The 15,660-nt window shown below is 57.4% G+C and overlaps 1 protein-coding gene across 2 annotated transcripts in view; it reads left to right on the forward strand.

The window, feature by feature from the left end:
- Positions 1-15,660, forward strand: part of VAC14 (VAC14 component of PIKFYVE complex) — a 91,096-nt gene that overhangs the window by 53,889 nt on the left and 21,547 nt on the right. For both annotated transcript variants that reach the window (XM_081108074.1, XM_081108073.1), the window contains exon 14: positions 969-1,101. In XM_081108074.1, the coding sequence (XP_080964200.1) occupies positions 969-1,101 (133 nt within the window). The remainder of the gene's footprint in view (positions 1-968; positions 1,102-15,660) is intronic.

Below are 15,660 nucleotides of genomic sequence, written 5' to 3' on the forward strand. Positions count from 1 at the left end.
CTCCCCTCCTTGGTGCTGGATGCTGGGTGCCTTGCAGAGGGCGACATGGGGAGGGGTGGCCCTCAGTGTGTTCTCAGCTAGGACACATCAGAGGGAGACCTCCACTGTGCTTCTGGTTGGTTCTAAAGCCAACTGTGGGCTTTGAAAGTCTTCAGAGCACGGCTGTAAAAGAGCATCTTTGCCTGAAGATGAGAAAGAATGTCTGATTTCATAACATTGGGTGCATCCCTGGCCCATGTGGCTCAGTTAGTTGAGTGTACCAAAAGGTCGCCAGTTTGATCCCTGGTAGGAGCACATGCCCGGGTTGTAGGCTTGATCCCCAACAGGGGACCTGCAGGAGGCAACCAGTCGATGTTTCTCTCTCTAAAACTAATAAAAATATATTAAAAAATCATTGGGTACAGAGTGAAACCTCGGTCACATTTCACAGCGTGTGCCGTCTTTCATCTAGTGACGTGGGCACAATTACTCTTGGTTCAGTCGCGCTGGGAAAGGAGTGTGGCTTTTGCCTCGCCAGGTGTGTCAGTTTTGTTGACCTTTGAGATTGTGGGTCTGACTTTCCCCCTTTTTTCTCTTTGACTTGTCATTTGTCAACTGGCCAAAATAAAGGCCAAGGCATATTTTATTTATTGAGATAATGCGTAGAAGTTTATTTTTTAAAAATTGCATAGCACCTAGCAGAGGATCTTACGGAGAGGCGGTGTTCACTAAGTCGCCGGGGTTGACTGGGCGGATGGACAAGTCAGTGGGTGTGTGTGTAGTAAGCAGAGTTGCTTGGACTTACCTGTGTAGCCCTTGTTTTATTGCTGTCAAATGTGGCCCTTGATTGAAGATTTTCCCTCTTGTTGTTGCACACAGACCACCACCACCACCTTTTTGGCATTTACAACTGTTTATATTCTGGGGGGTGGGCTGCCCATCACCCTGTGGACACAGAATAAATCCCAGCTCCATCCCTTTCTCTACAGGTACCAAAGGCTTAGAATGTTCTCCTTCCACTCCCACCATGAACTCCTACTTCTATAAGTTCATGATCAACCTTCTCAAGCGGTTCAGCAGTGAACGGAAGCTCCTGGAGGTCCGAGGCGCCTTCATCATCAGGTTAGCGCCACACACTCCTCCTCACCCTGTGAGGTGTCCCACCCACCACTTCCTCTTTCGTGTCACTTGTCTCCTTTCCCTGACCTTTGTGTTTGTTCTTCAGAGAAACAAAGAAGGTCCCCCCCTTCACACTGGTGTTACTGACTTGAGGCAGGTCCCTGTCACCATTTTCAAACAAATGAATTCGTTTTTCACTTGTGAGACAGTGTTTTCCTTTGAGGTTGAGTATCTTCTCATTAAATGCCCTAGAGGGGGTCTTTGAGGAGTGGGGGAGTAGGTAAGCCAGATGGGACATGAGCCGGGCTGTGCCAGGTGACCCACTGCCTACACGGGGTGCCCAGGTTTGCTGGCAGTGGTGGAGCCAGATACATGAGTCATGCGAGCCTAGACCTGGACGGTGCCTGGGCCCCAGCCCCAGTCGCTCAACGCCTCTCAAGCTGTCATCACCAGTAGCATGGCCAGGTCTGGCCTTTTGCCACCTACTCAGCTCCAAGGAGCAGGGTTACCAGAAGAGTGACCTTCAGACCAATAAAATCTAGATCTTCCAGGGGGAAGACTTCTCCGGAATAGTCTGAGCGGCAGCAGCTCTCAGCTCTGGCAGTTAGGTCACCCAGGAGGCTTAAAACAGAAGCCGATGGCTGGCCCTCCCCCTTCAGTGAAATCAGAACCTGTGGGGTGATGAGGGTGTTAAAGCCATCCAGGGTACCTGGGGGACAGATAGACTAATGTGGCCCCCGGGGCCAGGGAGGCTTCTGAGGCCATCGGGGGACTGGAGCTGAAGGAGCTTCTGGCCTGTACAGAGCCTTCAAGGCAGAGAGAAGCTTGGTGTGTTCATTTTGCCGGAAACCAGAGTTAAGGGCCAGGGAAGCTCAGCCTTGGGGGCCACACTAAGGATTGGGGGCCTTACCCAGAGGTCACAGGGAGCCACTGGAAGGGCTTGAGCAGGGAAATGGTGTGACCAGATTTCTCTGGTTTAAACGATGACTGTGCTGCTGGGGGATGATGGGGGGAGAGGCAAGGGGTGTGTGGGAGGCTGCCGTCCAGGTGAGAGATGGTGGCAGCTGTTGGCGGAGGGGAAGAAGCAAGGGGATTTGAAAGTATAAGGTTTGGTGATTGACTGCAGGAGGAATGAGGGGAGAGGAGGGGGAGTGACACCCAGGACCCTGGTATGCCACAGTGGATGGGGTGGCAATTTCTGGGATGGGAGCCCTGGGGGAGGAGCAGGGAGGGAGGAGGGGCCTGTATTTGCATGTAAATTGCTTTGGGAACTTCAAAGGAGAGGTTGAAGAAGCAGTTTCTATACCTGCCTCTCCAAACGGGGCCTGGGCCTGAGATACAGATCTGGGAATTGATGGCATAGGCATCCATTCGTTCCCTCATTCATTTATTCAACAGATTGACTGAGACTGATTCTGTGTGAGGCACCGTTCTGTCCTCGTGTGCTTGTGGGGTTTTCATTCTTAGGAAGTGGGAACAGTCGCTGTAACAGGCAGAGGGAAGGGCAGGGGCTGAGCTGAGCCTGAGCTCCGCTGTTCAGCTTGGGAAAGGAGAAGCCAGGAAGGAGGCTGAGGAGAGGGCCCGGGAGGTAGGAAGAAGCAGAGGAACGGGGGATGATGGCAGGAGGCAGTTTCGGGGAGATGAGGCCCCAAGAGAGTCTCCTGGGAGGCAGGGGGAGGGAGCACCAGGCCCTCGCTCGAGGGCTGAGCTTGGAGGTGAGCGATCTGGAGAACAGACAAAGGATTGAGGCGAAGGAGGGACAGGCCTGCCTCGCCAGAAGGACAAAGAGCAGGACCGCAGAGCCCCTGCCCTCCCAGCAGGTGGCTGTGGGGGTGGGAGGGGGTCACCGCACTATTGGCATTTGGGGTCGGTCCTTCTTTGTGGCGGGGACTGCCCTTGCAGTGTAGGGTGTGGAGCAGCATCCCTGGTCTCCACCCACCCGCTGCCAGCAGCATCGCGCCCACCCCGCTGGGACAATCAAAAATGGCTTCAAACATTTCCAGTGTCTCCTGGGAGCAAAATTGCCCTGAATGAGAACCAAGGTTCAGAGGGACAGAAATGGGTTCTTGTCCTCATTGGCCAAGGGAGGAAGATGTCCACGGCTTTTCAGCACCTCAGGCTGGGCAGGCAGTCGGGGATTGAAGTGAGGTTAGATGTGGTACAGGAGATCCCCACCAGGAAGATGACGGCCTGTCCCCACATGAGTGACAGTTCGCTCTATGTGGTTTTCCAAACTGCAGAGGTGCCAGCCCTCTGACCAGCCCTCCTTGCCTGGAAGACTTTCGGGAACCGGTGGAGAGAGGCCTTTGGAAAGGCCTGCATAGCTACTCTCCTCCCTGGAGAACAGGCTGTAATGGGTTCTTCCATCCTCTCAGCCTCGCAGGCCCCATCAGGAGTGGGGAGCGGGAGCTCAGGGGAGTGAGCAGCACCCCCAGACTGCACCAAGCTGCAGTGCGGCTGGGGCCCTGCCACCGCCCACCTTCCCATTTACGCCTCTAGGACAGTGAGGCGTCACTCGCTTTGCAGTGTCTCCCAGGCATCCAGGGCTGGTGGGAATCCTCATTTTGCAGAAGGGAAATGAGAGGAAGCCATGTACCATTCCGGCTTGGTCGGAGCTGGGCTACAAACCCCTGCGCTCTGCTAACGCCGCAGCTGCCACTTTGCCCCTCTGTGAGAGAGCCGAGTCCCGTGCCCTGCGGGGCTCCTCCCTCCTGGTCCAGGGCACTCAGTATAGCCAGCATGGTGACCGCTCGCCATTCTAGGGCTCACACCCCTCAGGGACCGTGCTGGGACCTCCTGGGTGAGAGCCTGGCCTCCCTCCCATCCCACACAGCCCCAGAGGCCTCCTAGCCCTTGGCACTCGCACTGAGAACCAGGCTGGCCCCTCACACATGTTGCCCCTTGTAGTCCTTTGCTTCAGTTGTCAGCCTGCTATTCCTCTAAGCAGCACCAGCACCTGTCAGTCCGTGTTAAGGCCAACAGCCACCTGGCCCTTCTGGGCCACGCCAGTTCTGTGAACCTGCTGCCTGTTAAGCCAGCGTGCCAGGTCACAGCCGGCCAGCCCAGGCCACAGCCCAGGCCCCCAGTCCGGCTGTCAGGGCGCACACCGCACAGCATCAGATGTGGAGGCGGCCTTGAAGGGGTGCTTTCCTCTTCGGCAGAGATTGCTGGGATGGGCCCTCGGGAGCATCAGCCTGCCCGCAGGCTTCTCGTCTCATTTCCTTACGTTCTGCCGAGGGCTCCAAGGAGGAGCGTAATAATGGTACATGCGGCTGCTGAGAAACAGTAAGTGATCAAACCCTCCAGGTGCTACTGAAACTGTAAGTTGCTCCTCTCAACCCCCAAGACCAATCGTTGAAAAGGAAAGGGAAGATTCTGGCAAACCACGTCTGTGGCAGTGTGAGCTCCAGGTCCCGGAGCGGCTGCATGTCTAGCACAAAGCATCTGGAGACAGACATCTGGTGGGGGTCCTGGCGCTGAGGAAGATGCCTGACTTCCCTCGGGACCCAGAGCGTTTCCTCTCCCCTCAGCTTTCCCAGGCTGCACCTCCGAGGGGGTTGGGAATGGGGCCCCGAACTCCAGCCTGGGTGGGTTGGACATCTTCTCTGGATCCAGATGGCCTTGTTTCTGGTGGACATAACAGTGTATACGCCTGTTGAGTTTGGGGAAGCCAGTGGCTCAAAACCTCATCTCAGCCAGACTTTGTGGGAACTGCTCGCAAGTCCACACGTGGAGGGAAGACAGGACAGGGTTAGGGGGTGCTGAGGGGGCTGGTGCCGGGCACCCCCAGCCCTGCCCACACCCACACCCTCCACAGTCGTGCAGCCACTGGGCCTCCCACAGGCACTCAGGGCAGGAGGGAGCTTCTGGAGTGAAGCTGACGGGTTCGAAACCCAGGTCCTCCAGTTTTTAACGGCGCGACCTGTGTCCAGGGCTGGCTTGCTTGGCCTGTAAGACGAAGACGGCCCCCAGGTGCTGCCTGTCGTTTGCGGAGAGGGTTACGTAAGACCGTGCGTGTTACAGCTCTCCGCACAGCTCGGTAAAGGGGAGCTGTTGTTCCGCCTGGCGATGTGGCCTCGCCTCCCACGGTGGGCTGTGGGGAGGGGAAACCAGACTTGAGAGGGTGAAATAATTGAACCTTCTGTGCCAACAGCTGGCTCTGGCGCACCGGGCCTGCTGCCCCAGCACCCAGGGCACCCACCGCGGCCCAGCCCCTTAAAACAACTCTGCCCGGTGGGTGTACATTTACTTCCCTCTTCCAGCCTCTTCCCACCCTCCGTGCCAGTGCAGGCAGGACAAGCGCGGGCCTTGTTTTCCCATGAACTGGTCACTTATGCCGAGGAGAAAAGGCGAGGAGGGAGAAAACGCAGCCTCTTTGATAAACTGTGATATGAACTCCAGCGTAATCCTACAGCTGGGGTCCTTACAAGGCCTGCTGTGTGCTGGGAAGGGAGCGGGGTTAGGACGCCCCACTCTGCCGGCCAAGACGGCCCTCTGGCCAGCCGTCCTCTGCCTTAATCAGCTGAGCCTCTTCCCCTCCTCTTCCTCCCTGCCGCCTGGCAAGGGGACTGGCCGGAGAATGCTTTCTTTTTAACCAGCGACTCTGCTGTGAACGCGAAGGCTCCGACCCCAGCCAGCCCAGTTGATGGTGGGTGAGGTCCCAAGCACCCTCCCCAGGAAAGCGGTGCCTCTGAGCGGGGCGGGTGTTCAGAGAGCACGGGCTGGGGGCCCAGGGGAGGTGGGGGCAGTCACGAGGCCCCTTCCGCGAGACCAGGCCCCCCACTCCCTCCCCCGGGTTTACATAAGAGCCTGTGTCGGGCCTGGAGTAGGGAATTGATTGGCCGCGGAGGTGGGTGGTGGGGCAGGGGAGCCAAGGCCTAGGAAGCCACTGGAAACTGGCCTTGTTTTTCGTTGCAGGGGCTGGGGGAGGGCCTCGAGAGAAGAAGCCCTTTCATGCTGATTGGGAAATTCCACTTTGCTATCCTTGTGCGTTCCGCCTGGGAGACAAGCCCTTGGCTGGGGCCAAATGGCCCCTGTGGCTGGGGCAGCCCACACCCGCTGGTCTGCCTGACTCTCCTCGCTCTCTGCGGCCTCTGTCTGCGCCTTGACTCTGTCGGCCTTTATAGGTGCCACCTTAGCTGCCCCAGGGGCATTGGCCAGGCCCCCAGAGCCCATGTGCCGAAGCTAATAGAGGATGGGTCACAGTGAAGTGGCATCAGAAAAGCAGGCTTTGCCTCCGGCCTTGGCCTGCAGCAGAGGGCTTCTAAGAGGTCCCACTTGGACCTCTTCCTCTTATAACTCAGAACTGAAATAAGTTGCTGTGACAGACATGCGCCAACCTAAGTCTGTCTGCTGGCAGAGGCCATGGCCCACCTGCCCGGGAAGAGGCGGGCTGCGATCTGTGATCAGTCGAGGTTGTGTTCTTGGCCCCCAGCTGCGGGAGGAGGCGGACATTGCACAGTCTGGGGGAGTTCTCCCAAGGAGTGGCCTGCGTCCCTCTCAGATGCTTCTCGCAGGTCTTGGCGTTAAGCCCGTCGGCCCAGCTCCTTGTGTGACACTTCGAGAGCTTTCCACAGTCGTCCCCCTCCCCGGGGCCAGGGCTGGGGTGCTTTTGTTGAGATGCAGGACATCAAAGGGAGTGTGTGGCAAAAGCTACTTTGTTAGGTATGGGGTTTTTGTAATCCTCACCCAAGGATATTTTTCATTGATTTCTAGAGAGAGTGGAAGAGAGAGGGAAAGACAAAAATAATGATGTGAAACACATCGATTGGTTGCCTCCTGCACGAGCCCTGACCAGGGCCCAGGCCGGGTAGGAGCCTGCAACTGAGGTATGTGCCCTTGACTCGAGTCGAACCCAGGACCCTTCAGTCCACAGGCCGACACTCTATCCACTGAGCCAAACCGGCTCAGGTGCAGAAGCTGCCTTGTACAACCAGCTCTTGGCTCTGACCTGGGACAGCGCTGAGGGGATGAATGGCAGGCACGATCGGACACGCCAGAGAAAGAGACTTGCCTCAAAAATAGAAAGATGTCCTTGTGAAGGGCAAAATTCAGGGAGCCCTCCCCACTCTATTTCCACTGTCCCTAATCCATGGCGAAGTGCCAGCTTCCCAGCGCCTCATGCCTGTGACCCAGGGGTGACAGGGAGGGCTAGGGACAAGCCTCCTTCAAGCAGCCCCCACACTGTCCCTGTAGAGCCACTGTCCTGCAACCGGCCCTCCCTGTGGAGGCGCCGTTTCCTTTGGGATGGAAGCATGTGTTGAGCCTTGCTAGGCCAGGCTGGGATTAATTAGGGTTAAAGGGTTGGGGGGAGTCTAGCCAGAGGGAGCCCTGCACACTGTGCTCTGGGAGCCTGGGAGCTTTAGAGGGCAGTGTCCCCACGTTTCAAGGGTCCCCCTGGATCCCTGTGATGGGGGAGGTGGAAGGAGGCAAAGAGCCCACTCGCTCCGAGCTGGGCTTGTGGGAGGTTAGAGGTCATGGGTGAACTTGGCTGGGGGAGGCATGTGACCCAAGCAACCCTCCTCCCTCGGAGCCAGTCCTTCGCCCCAGCATCCTGAAGGCCCTGGTGGGGTGAGGACTCAGGAACCATTCCTTGCCCACCGCCCAATCATGCCTTTTGGACTCCTCATCACATGGGTGCCGGGACCTGCTGGGCCCTTGGATTAAAAGACATCAGCTCGTCCTAGCCGGTTTGGCTCAGAGGTTGAGCATTGGTCCGCAGACTGAAGGGCCGAGGGTTCAATTCCAGTCAAGGACACGTACCTCGGTTGCAGACTCCATCCCAGCCCTGGTCGGGGTGCGTGCGGGAGGCACCCAATCGATGTGTCTCTCTCACATCGATGTTTCTCTCTTCTCTGTCTCTCCCCCTCCCTTGCACTCTCTCTGAAAGTCAATGGAAAAATATCCTCAGGTGAGGATTAACAACAACAAAAAGCGTCAGCTCCCAGCCCATGGCTCAGGCAGCAGGGGCAGCCGCAGGGCCTGGGGTGTGATTGTCAGGAACTGTTGCCAGGGGCTAAGGACTTGGTAATTAATTTCTTTCTGAAGTTTGAGGGGTCAAGTTTCTGGGTAGACTTTGCAGTCCTCTGGATTTGTCTATACTTTACCTAAGGACGCCAGGAATCGAACAGCTTTGACCTTGGTAAGTTAGCTTGGTTACTTAGCAGCAGCTGATGAGTATCGTACTGTCGCATCGTGACAGGTGGTAGGATTGGAATCAGCCCCTAGAAGTCATTTCCACCTCCTGCCTGTGGGGAGGGGCCGCATCTGAGCCAGGACAGGCACAGGGCGCCCTTCGTTTTCAGGGTGCTTTCAACTCCTCCGGAGCAGCAGCTACAGAGAGTGTCCTGTTCATTCACTGCAGGTGCTCTCACCCTGGACACCTCAGCTTAGTGTCCGCGGGCGGCCTGAGGGCCCTGTGTTCTCCCGCAGGTGGTTTCTTTGAGCAGGTGGCCCCAGAGATCACACACACACACACACACACACACACACACACACGCATGCACACACACACACACACACACACACACGCATGCACGCTCTGCCTTCAGAAAAACCCACACGGGCCTGTCACGTGCAGTTTGTGAAGGGCGCCCGGCCCCGCTGCCCCTTCCACACAGGAGAGTTCTGGCTCAGCAAATGGTTGCGCCTGGGAGGACCCTGGCCTGGGGCACCCTGCACCACTGGACATCTCTCCGGCTCTGAAGGGAGTGATGGGACTTTCTGCAGTGGTTCTCAACCTGTGGGTCGCGACCCCTTTGGCGGTCGAATGACCCTTTCACAGGGGTCGCCTAAGACCATCCTGCATATCAGATATTTACATTACGATTCATAACAGTAGCAACATTACAGTTATGAAGTAGCAACGAAAATAATTTTATGGTTGGGTCACAACATGAGGAACTGTATTTCAGGGGCCAAAAGGTTGAGAACCGCTGCTTTAGAGCTTTGCAGCTTCAGCTCCAGGAGAGCTCTGTTTAATTCCCCTGCGGTGCCAGAGCATCTGCGCCCACTCCCTCACGCCGAGGGGGGCGGCGTCACCAGACAGAGACCCAGAGCCGGGATCCTGCTTGTCTTCCAGACAGTGGTGGTGGAAACCATTTGGGAAAACCACCCAGTTTCCAGTCTGGACTTTGCTTTCCTCAGCCCTAATCGGGAAGAAGCTGGGCTCTCTCATGGCATCTCCCTTTCACCCAGCATCGTTCACCGCAGGAAACCCCCACACACCGTGCTGGTGTGACCTCCCCCTCCTCCTCTTCCTCCTCTTCCTCCTCTTCCTCCTCCTCCTCCTCCTCCTCCTCCTCCTCCTCCTCCTCCTCCTCCTCCTCCAGGGCTCATCCTGCTGGCTGCCACCTCTCAGGCAGAAGGGAAAGGTTGAGTAAATCTGTGTCCTTCCCCGTCTTCCCTCTAGGCCCCCAGCCCTCCAGGCTCCTGTGGTCCATTAGCCTGGCCTACTTCCGGTCTGAAATTAGATGACTCAGTCTCCTTGGAACTGCCTGGCACTTGGACAGTGAATGCCTTTCTTGGTGTAAATCTCCAGTTTGACTCTTGCTCAAGAGGACATGTCTCACCCCCTCCTTCCCCCACATTATTTGTTTCTCCCTCTGGTTTATCAGTCGCTCACAGCAACCCATGTTGGCCATCTCTGAAGCTGAGCTGAGAGGGACCTCAAGGGCACGCCAGTCTCTCGTTTCCCCTAGTCCTCCACCGCGCGTCACCTCCCACTCTTTCCTAAGCCCTAAGCTTTACATCTCTTTCTGCGCTTCTTCAGAAAGGGCGCCCCATGCCCCGCCCCCAGCGTGGCCTGCAGTCTCGTGTCCCAGCTGCAGCCGTCACACACGACCATTTTCCCCGAGCTCGGGGCCCTCTGAGCCTCCTTGTTGCTCCCCCAGAGAGTGTCTCCATTACGCCCTCAGCCTTGTCAGCGGTAAACCAGTGGCCCTGGATGGGCCCGCGGCTCCGCCCCGCCTTGCCGCCTGCGTATCTGGCCCTTCCCGTGCAGACAGGACCCCCAGCCCTTCGAGTTGCTTCAGGGAACAGGCTCAGAAGCTCTGCTGTGTCCCCAGGCGTTCAGGCTTGTTCTCTGCTCAGTTTTGCCGTCTCTCTGGTAAAGCCCTCTCTTTCTTAACACGGAACACTTTTTGCTTCCGTGCCCAGGTCTGTCTTTCCTTTTCCTGATCAAGGCAAGGTGGCAGCCTTGCTTCCCTCCCTGCCTCAATGCCTGTGATGCTTTGTTAATGTAAATTTTCACTGAAGAGCGTACTATTTACAGGTGTATAAATCGGTCAGTACCATGCACTGCAGCTCGGTAGCCATTTAGTGGCTGCTCAGTTTTTGCTAATTGGCTGCACCCATGTAAGGAGCACTCAGATAAAGAAGTAGCTCAGTGGTTAGAGCATGGGCCAGTGCACCAAACGGTCGCTGGTCCTATTCCCAGTCAAGGGCATGTACCTGGGCTGCAGATTCGATCCCCAGCCCGATTAGGGCATGTGCAGGAGGCAACCAGTCAATGTCTCTCTCACATTGATGTCCCTCTCCCTCTCCACCTTCCTACCTCCCTTCCACTCTCTCTAAAAATCAATGGGAAAAAATATCCTTGGGTGAGGATTAACAACAACAACAACAAAAGAAGTGGAGTGTCCAGAGGGTCCCTTCCATGTCTCCTCCATTACTGCCCTGCCCTCCTCCCCAAAGGAACCACTGTCCTGACTGCTAGGTTCATTTTACCTGGTTTTGAACTTTATATAAACGGAATCATACGGTTTGTACCCCCTTACAAAGTCTGGCTTCTTTTGACCCACCTTGTTTGTGAGATTCATTTGTGTCACATGTAACAGTAGTTCACATTTCTGTAGAGTACCCCGCTTATGGAAACACCGTGGTTCATTTACCCATTCTGCTATCCATGGGCATTCGGGTTGTTTTCAGTTCGGCGCTGTTATGAATGTCTTTTGGTGAACATGTGCATACATTTCCCTTGGATGTAGACCTCGGAATTGCTGGATCAGGCCCACACACTTTAGTTGCTGCACCAATTCCCACTCCCACCGGAGTGTGTGCGTCCAGGTGCTCACGTCCTCACCAACCCTCGTGTCGTCGGGCTTTGGTTTGGGCCATTCCGTTAAGTGCTGGTATCACCTGATGGTTTAAATTTGTATTTCCCCGAAGACCAAGGAAGCTGGAGAACTTCTCGTTGCTGGTTGGCTGTTGGGATATCCGCTTTTGTGATAAGCCTGTTCAGGTCATTTCCCACTGGGCTTTCATTGTTTTTCTCACTGATTTGTGGAGGTTCTTTCTGTATTCAGGATTGGAGTCTGTCTCAGATGCATATACTGTAATTATCTTCTACTCCTGAGTGCTCCCTACATGGTGTATTTTGATGACTAGGAGTTCTTTATTTTTAACGGAGCCCAGGTGACCAGTTTTTCCGTACAGCTAGCACTTTTTGTTTTGTGGTGCTTTTCCAGGGGATTAGAAGGAGCTCATGAGAGCTAACCATAAATGTGCCTGATTCTGGTTGGTATTTGTTAAGCCTCCCAGTGAGCTGACACTGAGTATAATCCACCTAAACCCAGCATCATTACTCTCAGCTCTGGACAGGGTCTTGGAGGTCACCTAGCTCAGGCTGCTTATGCTTGGCCAAAACAAAGATTCCTAGCTTCCCTCCCCCCCAGCGGCTGAAACCCAGGGGCGCTGGAGCCGGGAACCAGTCATCTATGTTGGCCAGCACTCTTGTGTGGCAGGAGGCAGGAACCCAAGTCAAAGTCGCCAAAATGAACAAGGGGCCTTCACTGGCCTATGCAGCCAAACCAAGGCCAAGGGCAGCAAGACCCAGGCCCTGGGGGTTTCTCTGTGGCACCGTCTCTCTTCTTGACCCTGGTTTGAGGTCAGCCTTGTTGTTTTAGTTTCTTCAAGTGGCAGAGGCATGGCCACCGCATCACATGGCCATCACGTCTCTGCAGGTGATGCTCTGATTGGCTCACACAGAGCCGCAGCAGCCCCAAGGGAAGCCCGTGAGGAGTGGGGAGCAACAGCTCTCTGAGCAAAGGGGCCGCGTCTCGGGAGAAAGGGGAAGAGGTGCTGAGCAGTGGGCCACGGGGGCCGCCGTGCGGCTGCCGTCCTGAGCAGTTCTCTGGTGTGACCGTCACGATCTCTGCTCGTCCTCGGGAGGTTAAATGACTAGCAAACGTGCTTGGAAGGGCCTGGGCCTGGTCACTGCATGAGCACCAGCAGCAGCTGTGATGGCATCGTGATGAGTAGCATCCACCCTCCCCCCAGTGTCCAGAGAGGGGAGGCCCGGGGGCAGGGTGGCCTGGCCCCCTTCTCCCCTTTCCAGCCCTCGCTCCCTCTGAGGCAGCCTCAGCCTCGGCTCCTGAGAAGCAGATGTTGGGCCTGACTGCACTTTCTCTTATTTTCTCGAGATTGGTAAGACAGGGAGCCGCTGAGCAAGCTGAGACTTGACCCCAGGTGTCTTCCCTTCCCCTCCCCCTCCCCAGCCCTGCTCAGAGCTGCCCAGTCAGGGCTCCTGATGGCATGAGACCAAAAAACACTTCTCACCCTTACGTTGAAAAAAAATAAAGGCGGTGTTCCATCAGGGACAGGACGGCTCATTAAAAACTAAACGTGTGCAGTGGGAGCCCTCAGGACTCGGTCTCCCCCCTCACCTCCACAGCTAGCCCTTCCTCCTCTGCCAGCCCATCCTGGGCAGGCCGTCCACCCCACCCGGTGGCAGGAGGGACTCCAGCAGCTCGCGCCCACTCCTGTCACTCAGCACCCAGCCCCAGCAGCAGACCCGGCAGGGGTCCAGTGGGCCCGTCCCTGTGGCCAGAGCGCGCCGTGCCTGATGGCCCAGGACGGGTCATGTGCCCGCCCTCAGGTACAGCAGTTGGAGCAGTTGTTCGTGGGGAAACACGGCCCTGCAGCCAGACTCTCAGGCCGTGAACGCTGGGGAGGCAGACCGAGCCAGTGTCCACGTAACGGTCTCGGTTCAAGGGCCCACTGGCGGCGGCAGAAGGAGTGACACCCCACCACCCTCCAGCAGCCACATCCTCATCCCTCCGTGAAGGCGGGGCAGGGGGCTGTGTGAGGGAGCCTAGACCTTCCCAGAGACCGCCATGAGGGTGGGGCGTGGGGGCATCCCTTCCTGACGGGAACATGGCAGCATGGCACCTTGCCAGATGCCAGGCTAGAGTTGTCTGCTGTGTGGTCAGGTGTGGAGCTGGGGGTTGGACACGGCTGCTCAGAGCCGGGCAGTGATTGGAGACCAGGAGAGCCTCAGTCTGCATTTTCGGCTCCGTTCCAAGGGGCCAGAAGGGACCTTACGAGTCAACTGAGTTCTGTCCCACAAGGAGGACACCGGGGCTCTGATTTCTCAGGAACTGCTCACCACGCGCGGCCTGTGTGCGAGGCAGACCCTGGCGCGGTGGCAGACAGCGACAGCACTCAGGTGTGACGGAGCATTCCAGAGGGCAGAGTTGGCCCGCAGGGTCCTTCTGTGACTTCCTGGAGCAGGCGGCCCTGGGCACGCACGGACCCAAAGCCGGTGCCTGCCTTTACCAAGGTGGCAATCTAGTGACAGGCAGACAGGTGACCAGTGAGCAGAAATGTGCGTCCCAGTGTTGGGATTTGTGCTCCGGAGGAAATGGGGGGCGGGGGGTTCGGGCTCAGCCTGGTGCCCACGGCCTCAGCGGTGACCCAGATCCCGTGTTTCTCGGAGCAGAGACGTGCCCTAGTTTCCCTCTCCTCGGGCTCAGCCGAAGCCACGCCAAGAATTGGCTTTTAAAGGCTGCCCGAAATGTGGTTCGGAGCCAGAAAAAATCTATAGAGCCAGTGCATTTGTGACCTTGTTGAAATGCTTACTGAGGCAAATCAAGGGGGTGGTGTTGGGGTTTTTTCTTCCTCTTTAAATTAGTATTTTTTACTAATTTGGCCCTCCTCACCCCATCCCCTCCCTCTTGGCACATTCCCTTCAGGCCGCCTAGCTCCTCCAGCCCACGGCGCTCATCTCCACTTGTCCACACCCCTCCCCCCAACCCCTCTCCACCCGCCAGGCATAGGGATGAAAAATGCCAGTGGGTAAAAATAAGGAGCCTGGCTATAGCCCTGGAAATGAGGCCACAGCTGTCAGGCCAGAGAGTCCGTGTCTCCCAGAAGGAGCAGCCGGGAGCAAGGGCTCGGCCCCCACCCTGTGAAGGTGGCCAAGAGGAAGGGGCGGCTGCTGTGCTGGCCTGGGGAGGGCCAGGAAATGCCATTTGTCATTGAGCAGACCTGCCCTGTGCCCACCGGCAGGGACACCGCAGTGGGCAGAGCTAGTCCCTGCCCTCCCGGGGAGAGTCACAAGGCAGGGCCATGGAAGCGTGATGCTGCTCTGGGGAGCAGATGGGATGGGGGAGGGCCCAGCCCCGATGAAGAGGCCCAGGAAAGCTCTGGGAAGAGGCTGTTTAAGCCGCGCCATGAAAGATGAGTAGGAACTAGCTGGGGTGGGGTGGGGAGGGGTGGGGTGGGGAGGGGAGGGGAGGGAGAACAGGTGTTCTGACTCCTGCGCAGTCTGCTCAGAAGCCCATAGGCCAGGCCAGCACCCAGGGCACTGGGGCCAGGTCCCTGGCTGCCTCGCAAGCAGCCCTGAGGAGCCCAGTGACCCACTAACGCGCCTGAACAGGTTCAAAAACCAACTCCACCTGCTGTGGCCGCGCAGTCGGAAGGAACTGCTCGCATGGGCCACCTTGGCACTGAGCTCCCACCTCCCCGGCCAAGAGGGACCTGGGCGTCTGTGCGAGGCCTCACCTGAGGGGGGTGGGGGCGAGTTCAATGCTGCCGTCCTCCCGGCACTTCTAGGGACAGAAGGGAAGGGGGCCCAGGGTGGGGTGTGGGGGTCTCCCTTATTTGCCATGCCTTCGGCTCCTCCCCGCTCTTAGCCTAAAACACCAGAGGCTGGTGAAGGAGTGGCTGGGGAAGCCTGCTGGACAGGGGTCTGGCTGCTACGTCGTTCCAGAAGTTTCAGTGCTGCTGGAACCATCGGTGTGAGCACATAACCTGGACTAAGTTTAAAACCTCCTCCAGCCCAGACGTCCCCGTCCTGACTTGTTTGGCTTTTTAGGGGACCTGCGTTTGGCCAGTTCACTCCAGGTGCCCTGAATTCAGCTGACACTGTCTCAGTCCATTGCTCCGGGAGTCAGCCTTTCCTTCCTCCTGTCTGCTGAGCCCCTCCCTCCTGACAGACCTCAGCCCCTTTCCTGGAGGAGACCCGCCCCCCGCCCCCCCCCCCCCCCCCCGCCCCTGTCCTCCCATGGCCGACAGTTGGCAGTTCCTGGAGTTACCTCACTTCCTTCCTGCACTTGAAGCCTGAGTGGCCGCCCCCAGTCCAGTTCCTCCAGCGTCTCCCGGCCCCCCAGTAGCAGGGTAATTGGTTTCTCAGATCTTCAGCTGTGCACCCCATCTGTGAGGATTTCCCGGTCCCCTACTGCCTGAGGTACCCTGAGGGCGGGGCCGGGAGCTGAGGCTGCTGCTTCTCTCTCCGCCCCTCCTGTCCCTCTGCTCCTGCTCCTGCTCCTGCCAGCCAGGCCT

The sequence above is a fragment of the Myotis nattereri genome, assembly GCF_964212035.1.
Source record: "Myotis nattereri genome assembly, chromosome: 15".
Classification (NCBI taxonomy): domain Eukaryota; kingdom Metazoa; phylum Chordata; class Mammalia; order Chiroptera; family Vespertilionidae; genus Myotis; species Myotis nattereri.